Raw genomic sequence first — 22,468 nt, 5'->3', positions numbered from 1 at the left:
ACTGTTGGGTTATACAGAGCATGTTTTACATACCATTTAGCACTCTAATATGTAGAGGTAACATTACAATTATATACAGCTGATCTCCTTACTACTAGTACAAATAGAGCAAATTGCAAAAAAAAAAAATTATATATATTCTACGTTGTAAAATTAGTTTCCACTCAAAGGCACTGCAGGCCTTAAATAAATCTATGTTACTGAGCAAGTGCAATCTTTAAATTCTGAGTGGTTTATTGACCTTAAAAGATCTTCAATTTATTCTGTATCCTGTTTTCCAGTAATGATCAGGATATGAAGATAATGTTTAAAGACAATAGGTTGCTCCGTCAAACTGACTTTAATAGTAAACCATTGGATTTAGTACCAGCCACAAAGAGCGAATGTGGTCTTAAGTGACCATGAATGTGTTGTAACTGCTAGGAGTGGTTACACATTATCTCATATATCTCACTTTCTTGAACCCAGTATAGCAAGTTGTAATCCAGCAAGGATTCTGAAACCAATTACAGATGGTTTCAGAATTATAGTCTTACCAAACAAGTCTGTCAATTTGGGTTTGTAAGTGTGTACAGAACTCTTTGGATGATAGGAATAAGATCCAAACGTTTCACCTGATCCTCTAGACCAAAACTTTAACAATGGTCTGTCTGAGATAGTAGAAGTGAAGGCTCCCTTCAAAGGTCCATCCAAAATGACAGACAATCATTCTAATTTAAGAATTAGTGGTAAACCCACACAGCTAAAGCCACATCCAGACAAGGGAAATTTACTTCTGATGAACCGAAGCAAGACATGGGGGCAGGAGAACAGGGTTCTGGTTAAGTGAAATGCAGAGACAGCCCCTAGGTTAGAAGGAGGTTCTGGGCTTCAATACCACCTTCATGACCACACCCCATTTGAAGAAAACTTCTACCTCCTGGTGTCTTTTTTTTTTTTTAGTTTAGGTGTACTTTAACTGCATTAATGGGAAAGTAATGGGTCCTAAAAAGTTCAATTGATAAAGAAGTGAATCCGACAGTTCTCTGGTGGTAAATCAATCTCTACCATTGCAAACATATGTACCTGATAAATTATTCAACAAGGAATTCATGATGAATGCCAAAATCACGTGTATAGAGAAAGACCCCTTATGTGTCAGTATCATGCACCGAATGAATATTTTGAAATAGAAATTTTATTCAAATAAAATTAAGGTGCCAAATGAAAATGAGATAAAAAAAAAATCATTCCAGAATATAGGAGAATACACACTGTAATGGATCAGATGGCGTTCTTTTATTTTCCAGTTCAATAGCATAGCAACAGAAACAGAATAGTGCAAAAATACTAACTTTGTTACAAAACATTTGAATAACATTTTATACAAAAAAAAAAAAAAAAAAAACTTTTGCCCAGCAAATGCATCATCCAACATCAACAATCATTTAAAAATGAACAGGTAAATAATTCTCTAATGATCATCCACTGTTTCTGCACTAGCATTTTTTACATACAGAAAATGAACATATATTACATTCATTATAAAAAGGCAAACTGGTAGAGAATTTGTAATTCCATGAAATGGATATTTTTTTGTTAACACAATTTCACAAGTGGAGCAATATTTAATTAGATGAAAAAAATATACTGGTATATTGTCTGCACTGAAGGAGACCGCTTTAAAAAAAAAAAAAAAAAAGCCCTTTTTATTTTAATTTTCCTAAACTGCAGGCAGCTATGCTGGGCAGATGTCCTTGAATGAACAGACAGATACCATGTAGAACCCTTTTGGAACTCTAAATCCCAGGGAGCTCTAATATGCAAATAGTGACCTTGAAGCTGCATTAGTTACTCCTTACCCCCATTACAAGTATAGGACATTTGCAAGGAAGAGGCCAGCTGAAAGTACATATTCTGGTCATTTCATTTTACACATATTCTAGAGATTCTAGGCTTTACATTCTATAAATTATTTGTCTGTGTGCCCCGTGCATGGCTCTGCAACTTAGGGGAGATAATGAGAACACATAGGAACTTTAATAAGCCAACACAGTTGAGGAGTGGCCATGAATACAGTAATGAGTACAGTATTTTATGGCAACCAATTCAAGTTTACTTTACTAGAATCATTTCAGTAGATACATTTTGTCTGGTTGCCACTTTGTATATTGCTCTCTCTTATTAAATAAGCCTTTTGGTGATCTTAACCTGTGAATGAAGCAAAGGTAAGATGCTGCGGAAAACTTAACATATACATATGTAGCATATAATGCATGTAAGGAATTATGGATCTAATTTCAGTCCAAAAAAATCATTATAGAATTCACTATCAGGCAGGTATCAATAAAAAGTATATAAAGCTTGTAGCCTTCATCTAATCTAAAAAAAACAAAACAAGGCAACTGGCAACCACATAGTGATCACTCCTTTTCTTTTGTTGGTCTTGGGAATGGTGAATCTGAGTTGGATTCATTATTGTTAATGTAAATGTGTTATATATTCTGACTAGCAGACAGCAAACCTAGTCTTGCACATCTGAATTCAGAAATATTTCAGCTGGAACAGACTGAATACTTTTCAGTTACTGTGTGCTACAGTTGCTGTGTGGTATAAGGTTGGCATATCTGTCAGTTTTTAGATGATGTCTGTAAACTTGATTGGGATATTCAGATACTCCTTCCTTTCTCTGGTCACAATAGACACTTATTTGTTAAACCTAAATGTGATAACTGGTATTGGGGTATGTTAGGAAGTATTCGTAATACGAGGTTACTGGTTCATGACACAGTGGGTTTGATTTATCAGAGCTTCACCTCATTCACTTAGCTGAGTAAATTATCCCTTGCTGAGTAATCCATTCACTTCGCAAAGTCAACAGACAAAAGTTTTTTTGACAACCTATATGAGTGTTCTCTTTCTATACTGATACAAAGATTTCATTTACACCAATTGGTAGTCTAATAAATTCAGTTTGGCAAAGAAGTGCAATGTATACCACTTGATAAAAAAAACATTTCTATTTCAAGAATGACATATTTAGGCTTCAAATCTCCCAAATTGGAACCCATTCTGTATTGCCATTCAGGAAAACAGGAAACTATTTTTCATCCGTGGAACAAAACATTAGGATCCAATTTGGTATTTGTCACACATACTGATACCCTCCTGTTTTACAATAGACATTTAAGCATAATTTTACTTTATTAGGTGTGCATGTAAGTATGTACTGGACTAGGTCAAAAACGTCAATTTAGAAGCATGCTGGTACTTCTGCTGGTAAATTGATTTTCAGCTTGGTGTAGTTACATATTCCTCTCAAATATACTTATACCTTGGCACAAACGTTTAAAACAAAATGTTATTTATGCAATATTCATACCAAAAAAGAAAAACTTACCCTAATCTTTATTCAGCTGAATCTAACCCTACCTTTAATACTTGCTTGTGCTAGCTTTATTAGTTTAAAACAACAGATTTTGACAAGTATGTGCATTTTGTTTGCATAATGAAGAAGGGTGCCAACATACTCTATATGTAAGCAAACCCTAAGGAGGTTGAATAGGTAAAGATGCTTCTGGGAATTTGGCACCCATTGGAAATAAACAGACCAATTTTAAAACAGCATAAAGTAGTCATGGAGGTATTATCTATATGTCACATTGACATTCAAATGGAGAGAATTTTTATGCCATACGTTATCCACATGCTATTTCAATAAACAGAACACTTGCTCCAAAAAATGCTTCACTGAATGACTAAGTTAACACAATGCACCGAAACTTTGTAGTAAGCAGGCTGTACAAAAGTTTGCTGTAGCTGATAAAATCCTACATTTTAGATTTCCTTTTTAAAATACGTACCAGTTCTACATTTTTTTCCTAGTTAACAAAATTAGGGAGAGGTTTTTTTTTTTTTTTTACATAACAAATGAGCATACTTGTGATCGTTGCCTGACAGAATGCAATCAGAACTATTGCAGTGTGTATCCAGGAGGCCAATGTTTCCGGCTTTCATTCAAACCTCTTGTTGTTCTGATCTTAACACAGGGTACTGGCAAACAAAGCCAGATCAGAGGCCAGCAGCCAAAACACCAGGATAAAATATGCTCTGGCACTACAACAGCATTTTCCTGCTTAAGCCAGTCTTGGCAGCCAAAAACAAAAAAAAAAACACTACACTTCTAATTTTCTAATGAGTCAGCTTCACAAATACAACGGAAGAAACACACAAAAGGAAAGATGTTTGGATCCTTGAAAGGAACAAGAGTTAAACTCAAAAGTGAGACATGCCACTGAAGAATGCCAACGGCAACCATTCAACCATTATTGTGTAACCAAGAAAAATATATTACTGGCAGACGCTACAGGGGTAAGTCAATAAAAATTTTGTGATGCACAGCCCAGGGTCATTTAAAAACAGAAGCAATATCATTTAAGTGTATATTCTGCACACAGAAGTTCATAACTGAAAAATAATAGGGAGGAACATTCTTTAAAATGTTATCACCAAGTTCTACTTGGTAAATCGGAAGCAAAAAAAAAAAAAAAAAATCACTTTAAAACCATACAAAAATATTTAAATTGATGCTTCAACTGCCACAATGACCCACAGTAAATTGCTCTGCAATATACTATAATAGATAGTAACACAAAGAAAATATAAAAAATTGATGTTTCCGAATGATACAAAAAAAAATGGGGAGTAAACACTACAAAGGACTATAAAGCAAACATTTGGGAGTGCAAAGTCATCAGCTGGAAATAACACTTTTTTTAAGCAATCGTCATTTCTAAGCTTACAACCCACACAGAATATTAGTGTTAAAAAATGTACATATTAGGAATATTTGCAAGATAGATACAACATCTACCATTGCCCATCTACCATGGGCATTTGTTTTGACTAAGAAACTAATAACATCCTTGGATTCTACCAGTTCTGGACAATTATACCATGATATGCTTCTAAAAAAAAACAAAAAACAAAAATCAAAACAAAAAAAAACATATTTCCCAGTCAAAAGAGTGAAAAATTCATGAGCAGTGAGAGATCTTGATCTTCCTTTTTTTGCTGGAGCTCCAGAATGACAACAATTTTATCCAAAATCAGCCACCAGGAGGAAGTGGTACATACACAGCTAAAGAATCACCAGGTCACACACTAACATGGTGCAAGATCTCTGTGCAAAACAACTTTGTAATTGAAGTCACAGCATGTGCTTTTTTGCCCATGTGTGACCAACAACTTTTTTTTTTTCTGAATGTAGGATGTTCTGTAAACTGTAAACCGGATGTGATTATTTTCATATCATTTAAACCCTATTTTTAATCAAACATTGTGCTATATTGAAAATGAGAAATGTGGTTGTGTTCCTAAAATGTTCCTCTAATTTTAAATTTGATGGCAGCAGCATGTCAAAGAAGCCTTATCTTAATGTTTTCGGAATGTGTTGTTGGCAAAAAAGAATGCATTATTCAGTTTCAATATCAGATTGACTTTGTAGTATTTTCAATTAAACATATGGCTTAAATGTTTTCCAAATCACCACACACTATTTTCTTCACAGTATGACTGCAATGCAGATACTCTACAACACATTTTATAACTGCCCCTAAGTGCTCTTCCCTGACACAAAAGCCATTGAAGAAAGAGCCATTGGGACACCAAACATAGCTTCTATTGCCTACTTCTATTGCCTTCTTTTTTTTCTATCACAGGAGTCACAACGCTCTATGTTGCTTTATTCATATACTGCTAAAGTACTAAAAAAAAACAAGTAAAAAATATGTATAGAAAATATTCCAATTGGTCCACCAAAATTTTACAACCTTCAAAAAACCTACATGCATTTAGATCGCATGTGAATAAGTATGTGTTTCAACAGCATGACTGCAATAGGGTCAAACAGAGGAAATAGCTTTTGTTTTTTTTAAAAAAAAGTTTTATTGCTTTACTGTAAATAAGTCGCAGTTGTTTGTAAGGACCAATCAATAGATTATGAAGCCTATTTAACTACAGTACAGTTCTTAGAAACACATATAACATACAGGTCGTCAGAATCAAACGGTGTATAAAAAATTTGTAGCAAAAAAGATTAATGCTTAATAACGTCTCCGCTGACACCAAAGGAAGTGTGGATCAATGTAGCATTTAGGAGTCATTCTGTCCAATCTTTAAGCCTAATTAAGGGGCCAAAAATCATGTGCATCCACTGCATCATCATGTGCATCAACCAAAGAACAGGAGGAAGAAAGTTATGCTCCAGCTGTAATTTGTTTTTGAGTCTTGGTTATCCAGCTCTGGTGATTTATTTAGCTCTATCATAAGGCCATTATACCTTGCTGTGCTCACTGACATATATAAAAAAAATTGGTATCAAAAAATAAAATCAGCAGAAGCGATCAGAAAATTTGCAAACACAAGAGAAGTAAGCACAGCCGTGCGTCATGACCCCTGTGCGGTGTCTGTAAGACTGGAAAATAACAGAATCTTATGCAATTCAACATGCAGCATGGTAATTACATACACCTGTTATATCCATACAAAGTGAGCTCGAACTGCTTTAGGGAGCATTTCTCTGCAGTTTTTATACAGACAGATAGTAAGGCTATTAAATATTCCAGCTGCTGCTTTTGGAACTACAAATCCCAGCTATACTTCCTGCCAATTGCTGACTGCTCATATAGACTTACGGTACCTTTAAAGCTTTGATCTTATTGCAAAGCCCTTGGGAACATCAGTAGATGGTCATAAGGTAGTCACAATGTGCACCTCAACACCCAACCCTTTACTATCTGATGACTTGAACACAGCTGACAACACAAAAGGCATTTGAAAAACAAATAACCAGCATTGATTACATTCTATGCTCTTTTTCTATGGTTACCACACTAGATTCACTAGTTTCTTGAAGCTTAGATTGTATAGTCTAATAATGCTACTGATGCAGACAAATTGCAGGATAACGCAGCGTATCCATGCAGTTTACACTGAGCAGAATCACATGCTGCATTGTGCTGACTGGCTGACATTCCACTGCTTGTTTGACATTGCAAATTAATTTAAACAGTTGCAAATTGTGTCCCATTCTTTCCTGCGAGTATTTTCTAGCGTCTGGTACAAAAAAACAAGGTGACATATAAGGAACAAATTCTGTTATTGAACACATTCAGAATGTATAAAATCACTCTTGCAGTCAAATACTCCGAGCTAAGTTTCCAGCAAAGCTCTCTGCCCACAGCAGCTATTGCAATAGCATTAATCTAAAAAATACACTATATGGCAAAACATATATAAGGACAAGCTTCCAAAATATTGAGATCAAATGTTTTCAGTGAAGGGCACTGTTAAAAATAACAGAATAGTGTACTACTATACAGAATACTGGAAATGTTCCAGATTACAAAGGTATCTTACACAACTGTGCTCTTGTGGAACAATTTGCAACGGGTTCCTTTCTGTTCCAGCATGGCTCTAAATGGCACAGTCTGAAGGAATTAAGTAGCGTTCACAGTCATCTGACTTCAACCCTACCAAACACCCTTTGCATAATTAGAATGCTAATTGTGACCCTGGTCCTCTAACATCAGAACCTAACTTCACAAATTTTTTTTGGATGAATGGGAACAGATCCGCAGACTCCAAAATCTTTCCCAGACTTTCCAGAAGAATAAAGGTATTTATAGCTGCTAAGCTCATGATGTATGTTGTCATGTACCCACAAACTTCTTACCATATTGTGCATTGAACATCCCAGTCCATGCTTTAGCAAAGCACATATAAACACAGTATCTCTAATAAATGAACATGTTTCTGGGACAGGTTCCACAGCCTGCCCAGAGGGGTAGCAGTGTTCACCATTCATACCTTGCTTTCCAGTCCTGAGAAATCAGGTCAGGTCATACACACCACAATGGAACCCTCACTTTTATTTATATGTAATAAAGGTATAGTGCTGTGTTTAATATGCTTAAGTGTGAAACTGAATGAATGGGGGATAAGGTGTACTTTTCTTAAGAGGCAAGAATGGTTGTCCTCAAGTGCCACTAATAACATATGTCCTGTAGTTACACTTGCAAATGTACATTAATTAATTGCTTTTGAGCACTGAAATTTGTACTGCCATTAAAGCAGAACTATTCCAGAATACAGAAAAAAGGCAAAACATGCACTTGTGATTTTGTTCACATTAGTCAGTCACCTATCACCTGCTCAGTCATTCCCCAGAAGCTACCTCCTAAACCAGGCTGCATACCAGTTCAGATAACAGATTCTGCTAAGTTCCCAAACAAAACAGAACTGTGTTCTCTTCCTGCATATATGCTACTTATAATAAAGATTACCTGTCACCAGGCCGAACACCAGTTTAAGAATGGTAGAGTAACTGAGCTGAAGTAACTGCCTTAGAACTAGTATTTTGGGTCTGTAGAAAAGAGAATGGCTCCTTATTTGAAAGTCTGCTTGGACAGGATTTTAGCTCTGTGACAGATATTTTTGAAGCTACAGGAAGGGATATCTCTTACAGTCTTTTTTTATCACAAGTTACAAAAACGCCCTAAAGTAACAAGGTTCTTTAAATTCTGTAGAAATGGAATACATTGCATTTACAAATACAAAATACCAATGTTTTATCTGCCTAATATCCTAAATCATATAAATAGACTTGGGGTAGAACGTCCTATAAATACCACAAAATGTTAAAAAATATGTCTTTTTCTATATGAGATATTCCACCATCTCCCCATCTGACAGATCTTGGCTCATCGGTTGAGCAGGGTTTTTTCGATCCAGTGTGCTGGACTGAAAGACTGCATCTGTAGAGAAAACACAGATTACAGACAGAAGTAAATATTCAGCTTTACAAGGAGGCCATTTTGTAAAATTACTGCTTATTCCAAAGTTGAAATACAGAATAACTTATAAATAAAGGTTTTCCCAAAACACATTTTGGTAAGGAAAGTCAATATTTTGTGTGGTTTCATTTAGACAAACAGCTTTGATACACTGCTGTTTTTTTTGTTTGTTTTTTTATAGTCTTGTGTGACTAATTTCTCCAGGCTTATTGCGAGACTCAAACTATTCTTTGAATTTTGGCTACTTTTTGTTCTTATCCCTTTCCAACTTATCCCATATGGCTTCACTTATGTTAAGTGTATCACTGCAACTTTTCCATCTTCAGACTTCCACTCCAAGTAACTCAAGGATATGGTATTTACGGTCACACCATTGCTTGATAGAGGTAATGTGAGTGGAAATTATGCAAGGCATTTAACACCCCTTGCTCCACTCACAAACATTACAACAAGGAACACATCATCATGCCAAGGGAAATAGGAGACCTTTAAATGTTTGTCAGATGAACACATATTTTTGAGCCATATTACTTGCTGGTCATAGACTTGTTAGTGTAGATTTGTGATTTTACAGTATTCCAACCAAAATATTTATGATTTGGAGATCAGAAGTATTTATATACCATATGACCCTCTATGTGTTTTAGTATTCTTTCTTAGCCAAGGGTAATTACATTAACTATGTACTCTGTTCCAAGTTCTGGAGACCCAGGGATCACATGGTCATCTGCCACAACACAAGTCACACATGTTTTTACACAAGAAGGTTCCATAAAGAGGTATATGAACTGGTACAGCCATTGCAAACATAACTAGTTAACATGAATCCTAGCTTTAGAATTCAACACAGAAAAAAACACAGTGTTTTGTGGGGATGGGGGGCGGGGAATAAATATTCTTGATACAGCAAGATTTCCAGAATGTGAGCTTAATGCATGTAGCTTTGTGAATTTTCAAACTAGATAAACAAGTATCTCAGGTTAGTGAACTTTAAAAACAGCATTTCTTAAGTAAACTTTATTTCACATTGGTATTTTTCCTGTAGCATTACAAACAACTCTAGAATAATTGCAATACTTTGTTTTGCATGACTTGCACACCTAAATGCCACAATAGTATGAATTACCTCTTAGAGGTACAGCCATTTCTAACAACTACATTAAAATGTTAACAGTTATTTTTACAACACCGTGTGAACCACATTAACAAGTTCTCAACATGCTTAATGGTGCAAACTAAATAAAGCTTTAAATGGGAGCAGTCATGTCTAATACTCACCGGTTTTCTCAGAGCTATACATGGGGCTCGGAGTGGCCAGCCTCCCCGGGCCTGGAGACGCACTAACAGAAGGAGTTTTGTTTTGTTCACTGCTTCGATCTGTTTGAGTGCAGCAGTCTCGGCTACCAGTCTTTGAGTGTCCAGACAGTTGGGGTGTTGATGGAAGTACAGGAGATGGAGTGGATGAGACAGACTCAGACCTATATTCTGTTCCTAAAAGAACACCTGGAAATCAAAGAGATACATTTTTAAGTTATTTCCTTTTTTCTACAGGAACATGAAAAGCAATTAGATGGATTCTGGTAAATAAAAAAAAAAATGTATCAACAGATGCAAATTATTAAATTTGAATGTAGGGGCACTTTCCAGAATATTAAAGTCTCATTAGGCCCCTCAGACAACTCCATGACTTTGTTTCCTGAGCCTAAACATTATTTCCTAAATTGTTGAACATATGTCAACCATCCTCTCTGTAGATTACACACCAAAGCTCATGATTTATGTGCAGGAAAACCCTGTAACAGAGTATACATGTTCTAGTAGTGATTACCAGTAAAAATAGGAAAAGATAATTTGCAGATTGAATACATATGTGGGGTCCTGTACCAGCAATATTCAGTGATACTCTTTATTTCAAGGCACTCGGTGTATAAAAGTGTTTACTATCTTGGGGGTGTGAATGTACCCCTAAACTCAAGCATAAAATTAGTAAAAGAATATCAAGTCTTACCTAGGCTGCCTTTCCAGCTCTTGTCCTCTTTCTTCTCCTCGAGAATTGGTGTACTACTTAGAGCAGATGAGTGGGAGAGCAAACCTGAACTGGCATTAGAAATAGACATAAGTGACTTGGAAGGACGCATTGAAGATGGCTGATCTAGCTTGCTGGCATCTTTACGAGAACGTTGCTGAAGCACTTTAATCATTGCATCTTTTTCAATAATCTGAGCATGAAGATTCTTTATCCTAAAAAAACGAAAAAGAAAATTAGGTTAAGAAATCTTGCATAATAAAGTTACCAACTCACCTTCTTTTGGTTTAATCTGATAAATGCAAAAAATTGTATAGGGCAACAAGGCAAAATCTTAAATTATTGCATTTGTCTCTATGCATTATTAACCACCTGGCCGGTAAACCTGACCTTGGTACGGGGTAATAACACTTGCAAAAAGCGTTAAACCTGTACTTTTTTCAGGTGGTTAACAAACGTTGTATTGTCATCCGATTGTCATACATTGTATGACAATCGGATTACAATAGTAAGAATATACTCACCCGGTCCCCGCAGCTCCTCCGGACACGTCCTTCCTCTTCTGTGTTCTCCTGGCGAGTGCAGTGACGATCACCGGGGTTTCCCGGTGATGTCGCTGCATGCGTCGGTGCGGGCGGGAGGCGGGGCGGGAAATTTAAATCACTTTTTGTATTGAACTCAATACAAAAAAGCTGTATTGAGTCCAATACAAAGAAATCTTTACATAATATATATATATATATATATATATATAATATTATATAAGCTACTGTACATATACATCACATTATACACTATTTTTTTTTTTTAAAGATTTTTTTTTATATTTTATAAAAAAAAATTATTTATTATTAAATTTATAAAATTTTTGACATATTTTGGTGAGTTATGCAGTAATTCATTGTAATTCGGTGAATTAAAAGTAATTATTAAGTAATTCAGTGAATTATAGCCTACAATCTAAAATAAATTTCCATGCAAAAAATTTAACACTTTTTGCATGGAAGTTTGGAAAGAATTAGAATACCCGGCGTTCGCGTATGCGTCCCTCGGCGATTCCTGATGATGTCCATGCGTGCGCCCGACGATGGGGGTCGTAGCGGGAAATTCAAATATTTTGTATTGGATTCAATACAAAGTCCTGTTTCCAATCCAATACAAAATAATACAAAATATATTTATGTGGTTTTGTCTATAGGTATGTGACGTTGGACTCTGTTTTAAAATTTACCACACTAGGGAGGTGTTTTAGAAAAATATATTACTATACAGTATACCAAATTATTGCATTTTCAGTATTTTTGATTCATTTATGTATTCTTGTTTAGCTGATTTTTGTGTTTTTTATTTAATTTTATTAAAAGTACATTTTTTTTTACATGATTGTGTGTTTCAAACTTTTTTTTTTTCATGATATCTACTAGACCCTTGTTTGGACATATTTCTGTAAGTTACAGGTCTACAATTTAAAAAAAAATGTAATGAAAAACAGTGTACCGCTTTTGGTACAGAAATCTAGACATCAGTGTAACGCCCAGGTGGTTAAACACTGTACCAATCTGATGTTAAAGAAACACTGTACCAATCTGATGAAAATATTTGTGTACATTTGCTTTTTTTTCCCCTCAGATAATCTCCAAAATTAGGGGAATCCCCATGAGTTTTAGAGGCAACATACATCTGTATCTGTCTTCATCTGGGTTTAAAGAACAATTATCATTAACATTCAATAAAAAAAAATCTTTATTTTGCAAATGTGGATTTTACTTTCTTGGTCTCCTAGTAAGGGGTGCCCCATTTCATGTTAGGAGCAGCCACCTCAGAGCCATTGTGCTTTACAAAAACTTAATAAATCTAGTGTCTACAACACAATAAAAAATTGATTGGGAATCAAACACTTTCCTGCTGTATCTAAAACTAAAAAAAGACTCTGCTTAGAGATATGCTTAAAACTGTTGCTGCTTCTGTTAATAAATGAAAGATTTTAAGTATGAACCATTAGTTACCAAAAAGACTGTAAAGAAAAAAAATTTAGCATATCCAATCTATAGCAGTTCAGTACTGTATTTTCCTACACCATGTTCTATCTGGCCAGATAATTATACACAATGGGGTGTTCTTGCATGTTCAAGCTAAGCTACAATGAAAGAGAAATACCCTGAATTAGTGTGAAATTATAAACTGGAAGGATAAACGGTTTGAATAGATTCAACTTTTACCATTTATGATATTATGCAGTCCAGGATTCATTAACCTCACATTCCCCTACACAAACACACTATCAAATACTAAGAAGTCTTAGACATTCCATAAACCATGAGACCAAGTCACAAGGGATGCAAAGGACACAGTGAACAAGTCTCAAAAGATTTAAGCATAAGACAGCTTTCCACTTGCAAAATCAATGCCTAATATGCCATGCAGAATACAAAGCAAGGTATTGTGTTACAAATTGTTTCATTTTTAGTGTTACAATTCAACATTTGCTATTAAAAAAGGTATGAAAATGTTATTCTACTACAAGTATCATCCATGTCTAGCTAAAAGTTGGTGACTGCTTATAAGGCACCTTCCAATCAAAACTTACCTCCCTTCCATATCTACACATCTTCTGTTTGCCAGAAGTATTTCTTCTTCTTCCTTCTGTATCCTGGCCTCTAGTGTGGTATCAAAGCTCGCACTGGGGGAATGACTTATAGAAGAGGTGTCCCTGAAATTAAAGTACACATTTAGAAAAACATCTTGAATCTAAAAGTAGAAGGTAGACCAGCAAATCCTCAAAATCTAAATCAAGACAGGTGATATAGTTTGTGTAAATGAGATTTAAACTTTTTCTCCACAAACAAAATTTAAACCAGTGGCTGCCATCTACTGTGGGTGCCATCTTTCTTAGTGTACATTACAGATCATTACATGTTGGTGGCATGGTGCCTTTATGGCAGGTTTAAAACTTGGTGAATATTATATATAGATTTGTTTATTCCTCTCATGTTTGCATGTTTCTTTTTTAAGCTCTTTATTTTCTTCAAACATCCTGAAAACATACATACATAAATTGTAGCATTTGACCACATTTGGGACAATAAACTGGTACTAACACACAATATTGTAATCTTCTCACAGGTATGGGTAGTATCCAGCCTAACAAGAAGCAGCTCCTATCTGTGTAGTAAAAGGGTAAAAAACAAGCAACTTTAATCTGTGGTCTGCATTAGGTTCTATGCTCCTGATATGTCGCAATGCGTTGTTAATTGTAAACCATAAGGCTGAAAACATTTCTATAATCAAATCTGATACATATAATTTATTCATACATGTACACATACACATCTGCACCATGGATCCAACATACTATACGTACATGGAATGCAAGTAGTTAAACCCTGTGCTTACACAAGCCCAATATCCAGATATGCAGTTTTACAACTTTCAGCTCTTCAAACAGTCATGTCCCTGAAATAACTAGTAAATTCCAACACACAAGCCTGAGAAGAGCACACCAGAAGTAGATAAGATAAGGAGAGAATGTGCAGCACACTGCAGAGCCATCATTATGTTCTTGGCCAGTTTCTCACTACATCAGCAATCTAGGAACTGGGCTGCCAGCTAAAACTTGTGTATTCTGCAAACTATTGCTAAGCAGTTCCCACCTAAAGTTAACTCTACCATGTATGTGATTTCACAGATATAGATTGCAGCATGATTTTAGTTAATAAAAGTCACCAAGATGAATGCCAGATGAGGCCCGTTGTCTCACAGGAAGAAACTTTTAATGCACACTATTAGAATCTTAGTGTTCAGTAAAAATGGAGCTGGCATTTCAGTACAGAAGGGAAGCCTGCATACTGGTGCAAGATAGAATGTGTTGTGTGTTTGGGGTCTTAGTGTCATGGAAACTTGTGCTATCAAAGAAAAGTAATACTCTGCAAATTTTGTGAACCCATTTTACCATTGTTTGGCTTTTTTTTATATGCTTTTTGATGCAACATCTTTGAATAAATTTTTTAAAAAGTATTTCATTTTGTGGCTAGAGCTAGTATTTTTTAATGTTTTATTGTGCATAACCCCAGGGCCACACTCTTACTTACATATGATGTTAAATAAAACCTGCAATCCAAACGTACTGGTACCCCACATGTAATCATTACTGTTCTTAAACACAAAACTTGCAAATCTGCCCAATAACTTATTCCTATTGCGGACTAGAGAGAATTTGTAGTAATTTTCATGCCAAGCATATGTCAGACCACTGGAGTTTCTGAGTTTCAATAATCCATTTCCTGTCATCCATAACAGATTGGTGTAGAGGTGACAACACAAGGTAGGGGATCACTGCACGTGGTTGATGAACTATTAAAATTAACTATTAAATGTCAGCAAAGAAATGTATTTATAAAAGAAAAAAATAAAGACTTCCCAAAGTAAATGTATAGCCTGTAGACTATAGCCCTAGTGATTTTCTGTGATGTGCTGAAGAAACCTAGAACTGCTATGTGCCTGTGGGTCTGCTAGGTGAAATGTTTTTGCTCACACAAGCCTAAAAGTTTGTACACAGAGATGGTTACCAGACAGTAACAGGGCAGCTGTATTGTCTGCCAATAGCCTACCTACCAATACCCTATGCCATTTATCACTGAAATAAATCAGAGCATTTCATGGATAAGCAATGGCAGGTGGTGACAGGCTAAGTTGTTACTTAAAGTCTCTACCTGTCAACCCCCTTTTAAATCTGTGGGAGAAAAGGCAACATGGTACGAGGTGGTTGGAAGCTGTGCTAGTGCTAAACCTCAAAGCTTTACAAGCACCCATGCGAACAACCCTAAATTACCCAGTCATGCTAAAATTAAAGCAAGGTTTATAGCACATGATCCACACAGACAAAATTAGATATATCACATATATTTCTTTTACATATCAAGACGACCACAGGTAATAAACTTTACCAGGAAAGTTGCAAACCGAAAAATCAGATATTCACCTCTGTGCCGCCACAGTAGCAGCAGCATCCAGCGCAAACTGTCTCATGACACTCTCTTCTAAATACTTCTGTTCCCACTTGGTCATGTCTGCCTCCAAGGCAAGGACACGTTCCTCTTTCTCACGGAGTAGCTCCATGAGTGCTGCAGCATTGTACTCTGAAATATTGGTGGACTGAGAATTCCCCTGGCGCTGTGACAATAGAAACCAATTTGTTTAAGTGTTAAATAACAATCAGTTAAAATGCATAAAACACAACGCTCAATAAAAAGGATAAACATTGGTTATGAAATGGTATTGTTCTTTAGTTTCTTGTTACTAACTTGTCAGTAAAGGCCTTAAAGAAATTATGTAGGACCAAGAGTCACCTCAAATGTAACTACAACTTTAGAGCTTGTACACTGTGGGGACATTAAGTTGTAAAGATATGGAACTAAAAAGTTATGTGGCTCAGACTGTCTGGTGGTAAATCAGTTTACAATGCATAAGTAGTGTAAATATCTACATAATCTACTGTGAACATTTATAACATTAGTCCATGGTTATTATGGGGCCTAAAGTGAATATAGAATGTAGGAACTAAATGTACTATATATTATGATTGTCTGGTGTCAGCTGAAAGACCATAACAGCCATTGGTTGTTAGTATATTTACAGCACTAATCACCAAAAACATGGAAAATTATAAATATAATTTCAGGAAGGTATAGTGACCATATCCCATGATTGCTGACATTTCCACATCTCAAATAATCCTTACTGCAATCATTATTCACAATATTTGATTTTTTTACACTGTATTTTCTATATAAGGGTTCCTAGGGATGGGTGGTACCATGTATACATTGTATACGTTGTTTCTGTTTAAATATAGATAGACTCAAAAACTGGTAAGGTGATGAAAGAATTTTCCTTAAAGTACATCTGTCTTAAATGCATGCTAACCTTACAGAAAGTGTACATCAAAACCTGGGCGTATAGACTGGTTTGCATTTCATGAAGGACTGCCATGAGGAAAAGCTTTGATACATCCCACAAGGCACTCTGAGGCAGCTCTTCACAGTTGCCTAAAGTATAGTGGCATGAGGAAGTGGTAGTCTTCAGCACGGACTTTAGAAAAAAACAGAAAAGACTACTACTGTGGGTATAGGTGAATCAGAGGCTCCTATAATAGCAGGAAACAGAATTTTGGAACCCTTCTGCTGAAAAGGTACAATAGTGCTAATGTCAGGCATGATTTAGAGAATCCAAATCATTATAAAAAAATGTAAAAATAAAACACCACAAACAGATGTTGCTTTTCTATAAAATTATATTATCTATCTATTAATTATAAAAACACAGAAAAGCATTTCGATAACGGTTCCACACAGTATATGGTTCAAAAGGGTGCAGCGAGGGGTTTGGAGCATAAAGTTCTAGACAGAACAATGAAGCATTGATATAGAGAAGAGTCAGTTCGTTAAATTTCCTCTCCATATGTGAGCAAGACACAACATACAGTGTACAACATGGACGAGTCAGACCCTAAAGCAGAAGCTCAAGGGGAACTCAAGGGAAAATTTTCCTTCTGGATACAACTTACAAACAAGTCAGTTGTTTTGTTGGATCTCCACAGGAGCTGCTGACCACAGTTCCCCTCTTCTAGTCTTTTTAATTGTTTTTTTTTTTTTTTTTTCGAACTCTTGTAAGGCTGGGCGTTTGTAATGACCTGACTGTGCAAATACGAGTAATGTGCACACACAGCACTTTGCTAGGACTAAAGGGCTAAATTTGTAGTGTTTTTTTCTGGGGTGTCTCCCGGGCAGCAAATGGTAAGTGTGTGTGTGTGTGTGTTCATACAAAGTTCAAAATGTCTTCTAAATTAAAGGTATATTTTTCGTCTAGCATGGGAAGTGTCTATTCTAGGCAAACACATATTTAACAAGCCTCACTAAGCCTCATTACTGAAGACATCACACCCAATTGAGCTGGAGGGCTAAAAAGGTTTAGTAGCCCATATTCATAATAAACATTTGAAATCCTCAAAGCTTTACATCCATACTTCAAAAAATGTCACTCACAATGTTTGAATACTTATAATGTATACTGTATAAATGTATACATGGTAGGTTTTTGTTTTGTTTCAAACTAGAAGTTTTTACTTTACATTTACTAAAATTTAGCCAGCTTATTTTAGCCCTGAATAGTCAAAGTGACAGGATGTTCTTCTATTGACAAAATGTTGTGTAAGTACACAAGACAACAAGATGGCTCAAACGCTACCTATACAATGCAGGAATAGTCTAGCCAATGTTTTCACCCTCAAAACAGAAATCAGCTACCTCAGAAACCATTGTGATCCATGGACAGCTTATATTTTAATCTTGATTTATATGTTTACTCTGTTCAGCATTTCTTAATCAATAGCGGACTACAGGGATTACCTGCTGCATCCGCAGTGATTCCAGTTCTCTTTCCAGCCTGGTGCGCAGTCTGTGTTCCAGTTGTTCTCTTTTTTCACAAGCTGCCTGGAGCTGGGCCAAAGCCTGCTGCATCTTCTCCACTTTGTCCACATAAACTTGCTTTTTCTTTAACTGCAAGAGAAAAAAAAAGGTAACCAATTAGACCTTTACCACAATAAAAAAAAAAAAAACCCTAATTGGCATGGGAATTGATTGGGTTTTGACAGTCTATTTCCAATCCGATATCCACAAACATTAACATAGGCAACAGACAAACAATCTCTGTGATGGATTTACTACATTGCTTTTTTATATATTTTGAGCACCATTTATTATAAACTGGTACATTAAAAAGGATGTGAATTTCCTGATTTCCTGGGCAGACCTAAATATATTATAGATGGCTAAACTTGTATTCCAAACACAGCAGGTGAATGATCCCATAGTTCAGGAGACCTGTTCATACCTGTGTCTAAGGGAGGTAAGACAGCATAATACCAGTTTGGTTGCATTTTAAACTGCTGAGAATTTATTTCCTTAACCCTTCTATGCCTACTGGCAGCAATAAAAGGGTTTCCTTTGTGTTACTGATATCTTCTCATTCTCAACAAGAGAAATACATACATTAAGAGAACATGAGAGATTGCAAAGAATTATTTGAGAAAGAGAAGAGAAATAAGAGAAAAATCATGAAGAGGAGAGTTCTTTCCTACTGGACTATAAAACACCTACCTGTAGTATTGCAGATACTTTTCTTTGCAAAAATAAAATAAAATAGTACTTTAGATAGAATTTCCTGGGTTAGTCTATACAATATTTGTTTTATTGGCTTATATGGCAGCAATCAAAGATACTCACTAAAACGAATAAAGGAGGCCTGATCACAAATTAGGAGTCCGAGTGACTTGTCTAAACTACAAATATGCTTCTCAATGAGTTTAAGATTCCTTTTTTTTTTTGTATTAGGGATACAGACTGCTCCAATTTACCTACAGAACCACTGCAGGGTGCAAAAAGAAAATGTACATGAATAAGGGTCACTGATTTTAGCTGTTACACTTTGCAATCAAAGTTCCTTTCCCCCCACCCCAACACAAACACACACACAGAACCAACAGAGTAGAACATGTAAGACCGGTAACTATATACGGATATATTTCTGTAACTTTTATTGTACAGTTCTCGTATGTAAAGAATCCAGCATATCCCAAGTCCTTGCCAAGATATGGTTTTTTTAAATGGCACTTGACAAAACTATGAGAGGAATCCCCTGTGTTTATACTGACTGCTCAGGGATACCTCTTATGGTATAAAGCTGGTGAGCAATACTAGTCCATCACAAAGTCATACCTGTCATCAAGCTCAGCAAAACAAAAGACACAAGCCAAAAATATGGCATTGACATTCTCTAGGTATCTTTTAACTGTTGCAATGCTCACATTATATCTCACATTTTTAAGATGATCTGAAATAACTCAACCTATCAACATGAAAATGTAGCAATAATAATGAAGTAAAATTTCATTGTATTATATCCCTCACAGTAAAAAATAAAAATCACAGCAGCTTCTCCACAAGTAAAACCCAGTGATCAAAACAAACTGTTTTCTACAACGACAATGGCCAAAAGAATATGGTGACCATCTCGTATGAGTTCTCCACGAAATACATTTACAGGGATTCCAGAAATCTACAGAGAATTGAAAGTGAAGAACATCTATACCAACCAAATACCTCCTGTCATTCAGCAATGTAAATGAGGAAAAATAAATCTGTACACATCCCAAATATGCAACCCAAAGGACTGGACCTAAACTGAGAACCCACAAAAATGTTTCCTGGCAGCAGACTGTGTTCCATAAAGAAGTTTTTGTGTTTATTAGCTTTACTACCATTTTGGTATTGTTTTTGGTTATTTTTGCAGCCTTTTAGGCCTCTGGAATGATTTTAGTATTTTGTAAACTTCCCATTTGATTGTATTATAAAGCACTTCTGAATGGTTTATTAAAATGCAGTGCCTGACTCATAATACTTTTAACAACATAATTGAAATGCTAAACATAAAACACAGTCAGTTGGAAAATGCGAAACTGAACATTTTATTAAAATAGGTAGTCGGTGTGGATATCCCTATAATAATTCAGGTGGCATATTGTTTAAGGCAGTAAAGCTAGGTTGGGAGTTGGGATTATCTCTGTATTCAGTTGAGTAACTTTCCACTCCTTGTGGAATGTTCCAAGGGGTTTGATGTTTTCCAGATCATAAAGCAAGAAAATAAAAAAAAATTACATTTTCAACTTTAGAGAATTCCTATGCCCAAGACATTGCCCAGACTCCCAGTGAAGTAATTATGGTTCTCTCCAAGACTACTTTCAAATCAATCTTGGTTGTTTCTAAATATCCAGGGACTATTAAAAAGGTTAACGTCAAATCTGGCATTGGGACTGCACTTCATTAGCAAACAGGAGCTGAGAGTAGGAGAAGCACTGTGCCACTTCAAGAAACACGAGTGGCAGAACTGTCCAGGAATGTGTAGCATGATAAGAAGCAGAAGTTTATCATTTGTGCTCCAGAAACTAAATGAATACTTAACACATACCAAGCAATACAATGAAATATACAGAACTACATAGTTGGGCTCAGCCAGTCCAGTAATTTATAAAACTAGGCCACACTACCGGCCTACAGTATATCTGCTAACAGGACAGCACTATGTAATGTTTACACTTTGTGCAGTAAAAAACCATAAGTAAAAAAATACCAGCTCCATAGTTCTCCCCAGAGGTATTTAGCCGGTTGCTCCGCCCGGCTGATTTGAATACCCCGCCCAGCTCTCGTCCTCGCATGCACAGATCTCAGGCTGCTCTGTGTCATCCGTTCAGAGGATTGCACACAGCTCAGCCTTCATATGAAGGGGACACAGGCAGCCCCGCCCCCATCTGATAACACGAGCTCTGCCTGGGAAATGTATCCACTGCTAGCTCTGCATGTCATTCTGCATCCTCACAGCTCTGTGTACAAACCTCCATATCTCCTAATATGTATGTCACAATGACCTGTAATTTTCAGGGTGTACAGTGGACCCTCATAGATACTAGTTATTACAATTTCAGCCCCCCAGCTTTAAAGAATTTCAAGATATGGAGGTCACAAAAGTAAAAAGTTATGAAAATTGAACTTTGGGGTTGCTGTTTCAGAGGAAAGTGCAACTAGGAGTCCTAAATTGAAAGTGCAAATTGGGGACCCCGGAGCCACTAACATAGCAAGGAGCATTGGGGTGGGGCCGCTAAATATATACCTACTTGTCAAACTACTGTCTGCTTCTCTTCTTTGGACACCAATTTCTCTGAGGTGGGGGTAAAAAACTGAAAATATAGGTGCAAGTGTTGGGCACATTCTCCCCTTACAATCTCATTACTACAGCATCATTAGAACATAAATCACTCTGCCCATTACAATGGGCCTCCCTGCCCTGTTACACATTCCTGTCTATTTATCTAACATTCTGAACTTCAATTGGGGAATGGGGAGGTGTAAGAAACCAAAAATATAGGTACAAGTGGGGAAGACTCGTGACTAACATCCCCTAAAACTTCATCACTATGGTATCATTGGAAAATGAACTCTGCCCACTAAATGTTATTGAGGTTGAGGTACAGGAAAGGTCCAGTCATGTGTAACAAGGAAGAGCATTTTGATGGACAGTTTTTTTTTTTAATGTTGTAATGATGCCATGGTGATGAAAGGTGATCGCCCCTCGTGTCTCCCACTTCCACCTATATTTCTGTTTCCCTGCACCTCTTAATTCTGGAGAAACTGTGGTTTGAGGTAAGATTCAGACAGATATGTGTAACTAAGCAGGCAGCAAACTTTGCTAGGTAGAGATTTATGTTCTCATAATGCCATACTAATTACATTTTAGAAGGGTTTAACCACAAGTGTCCCCCACTTGCACCTACAGTTTCAGTTTCCTATGCCTCCACGTGTACCCTAAAAATTTCAAGTTAATACAACCAACAGTTTAGGAGATCTGAAGGTTTGAACACAGTGAGTTGTTAGGCTGCAGAATATCACATGCAGCTTTTACACTCACATAGCCCTCACACTGCGCTGCCGATGACATTACACACTGCGGATAAACTTCACAAACTGTTTTTATATAGAATATGGGCAGTGATGAGAGGGGG

At 36.2% G+C, this 22,468-nt stretch overlaps 1 protein-coding gene across 1 annotated transcript in view; it reads right to left on the bottom strand.

The window, feature by feature from the left end:
* Window positions 1-1,368: 1,368 nt before the first annotated feature.
* AMOT (angiomotin) overlaps window positions 1,369-22,468 on the bottom strand; it is a 62,508-nt gene continuing 41,408 nt past the window's right edge. Inside the window, exons 8-13 of the mRNA XM_072431965.1 lie at window positions 18,264-18,413; window positions 15,839-16,029; window positions 13,448-13,570; window positions 10,843-11,075; window positions 10,113-10,337; window positions 1,369-8,795 (exon numbers count right to left, since the gene is read on the bottom strand). Coding sequence (XP_072288066.1) covers window positions 8,698-8,795; window positions 10,113-10,337; window positions 10,843-11,075; window positions 13,448-13,570; window positions 15,839-16,029; window positions 18,264-18,413 — 1,020 coding nt within the window. The 3' untranslated portion in view covers window positions 1,369-8,697. The remainder of the gene's footprint in view (window positions 8,796-10,112; window positions 10,338-10,842; window positions 11,076-13,447; window positions 13,571-15,838; window positions 16,030-18,263; window positions 18,414-22,468) is intronic.

This window comes from Pyxicephalus adspersus, chromosome Z (assembly GCF_032062135.1).
Source record: "Pyxicephalus adspersus chromosome Z, UCB_Pads_2.0, whole genome shotgun sequence".
Lineage (NCBI taxonomy): Eukaryota > Metazoa > Chordata > Amphibia > Anura > Pyxicephalidae > Pyxicephalus > Pyxicephalus adspersus.
Note: the sequence above shows the minus strand (reverse complement) of the source record. Positions and strands in the feature narration are given on the sequence as shown.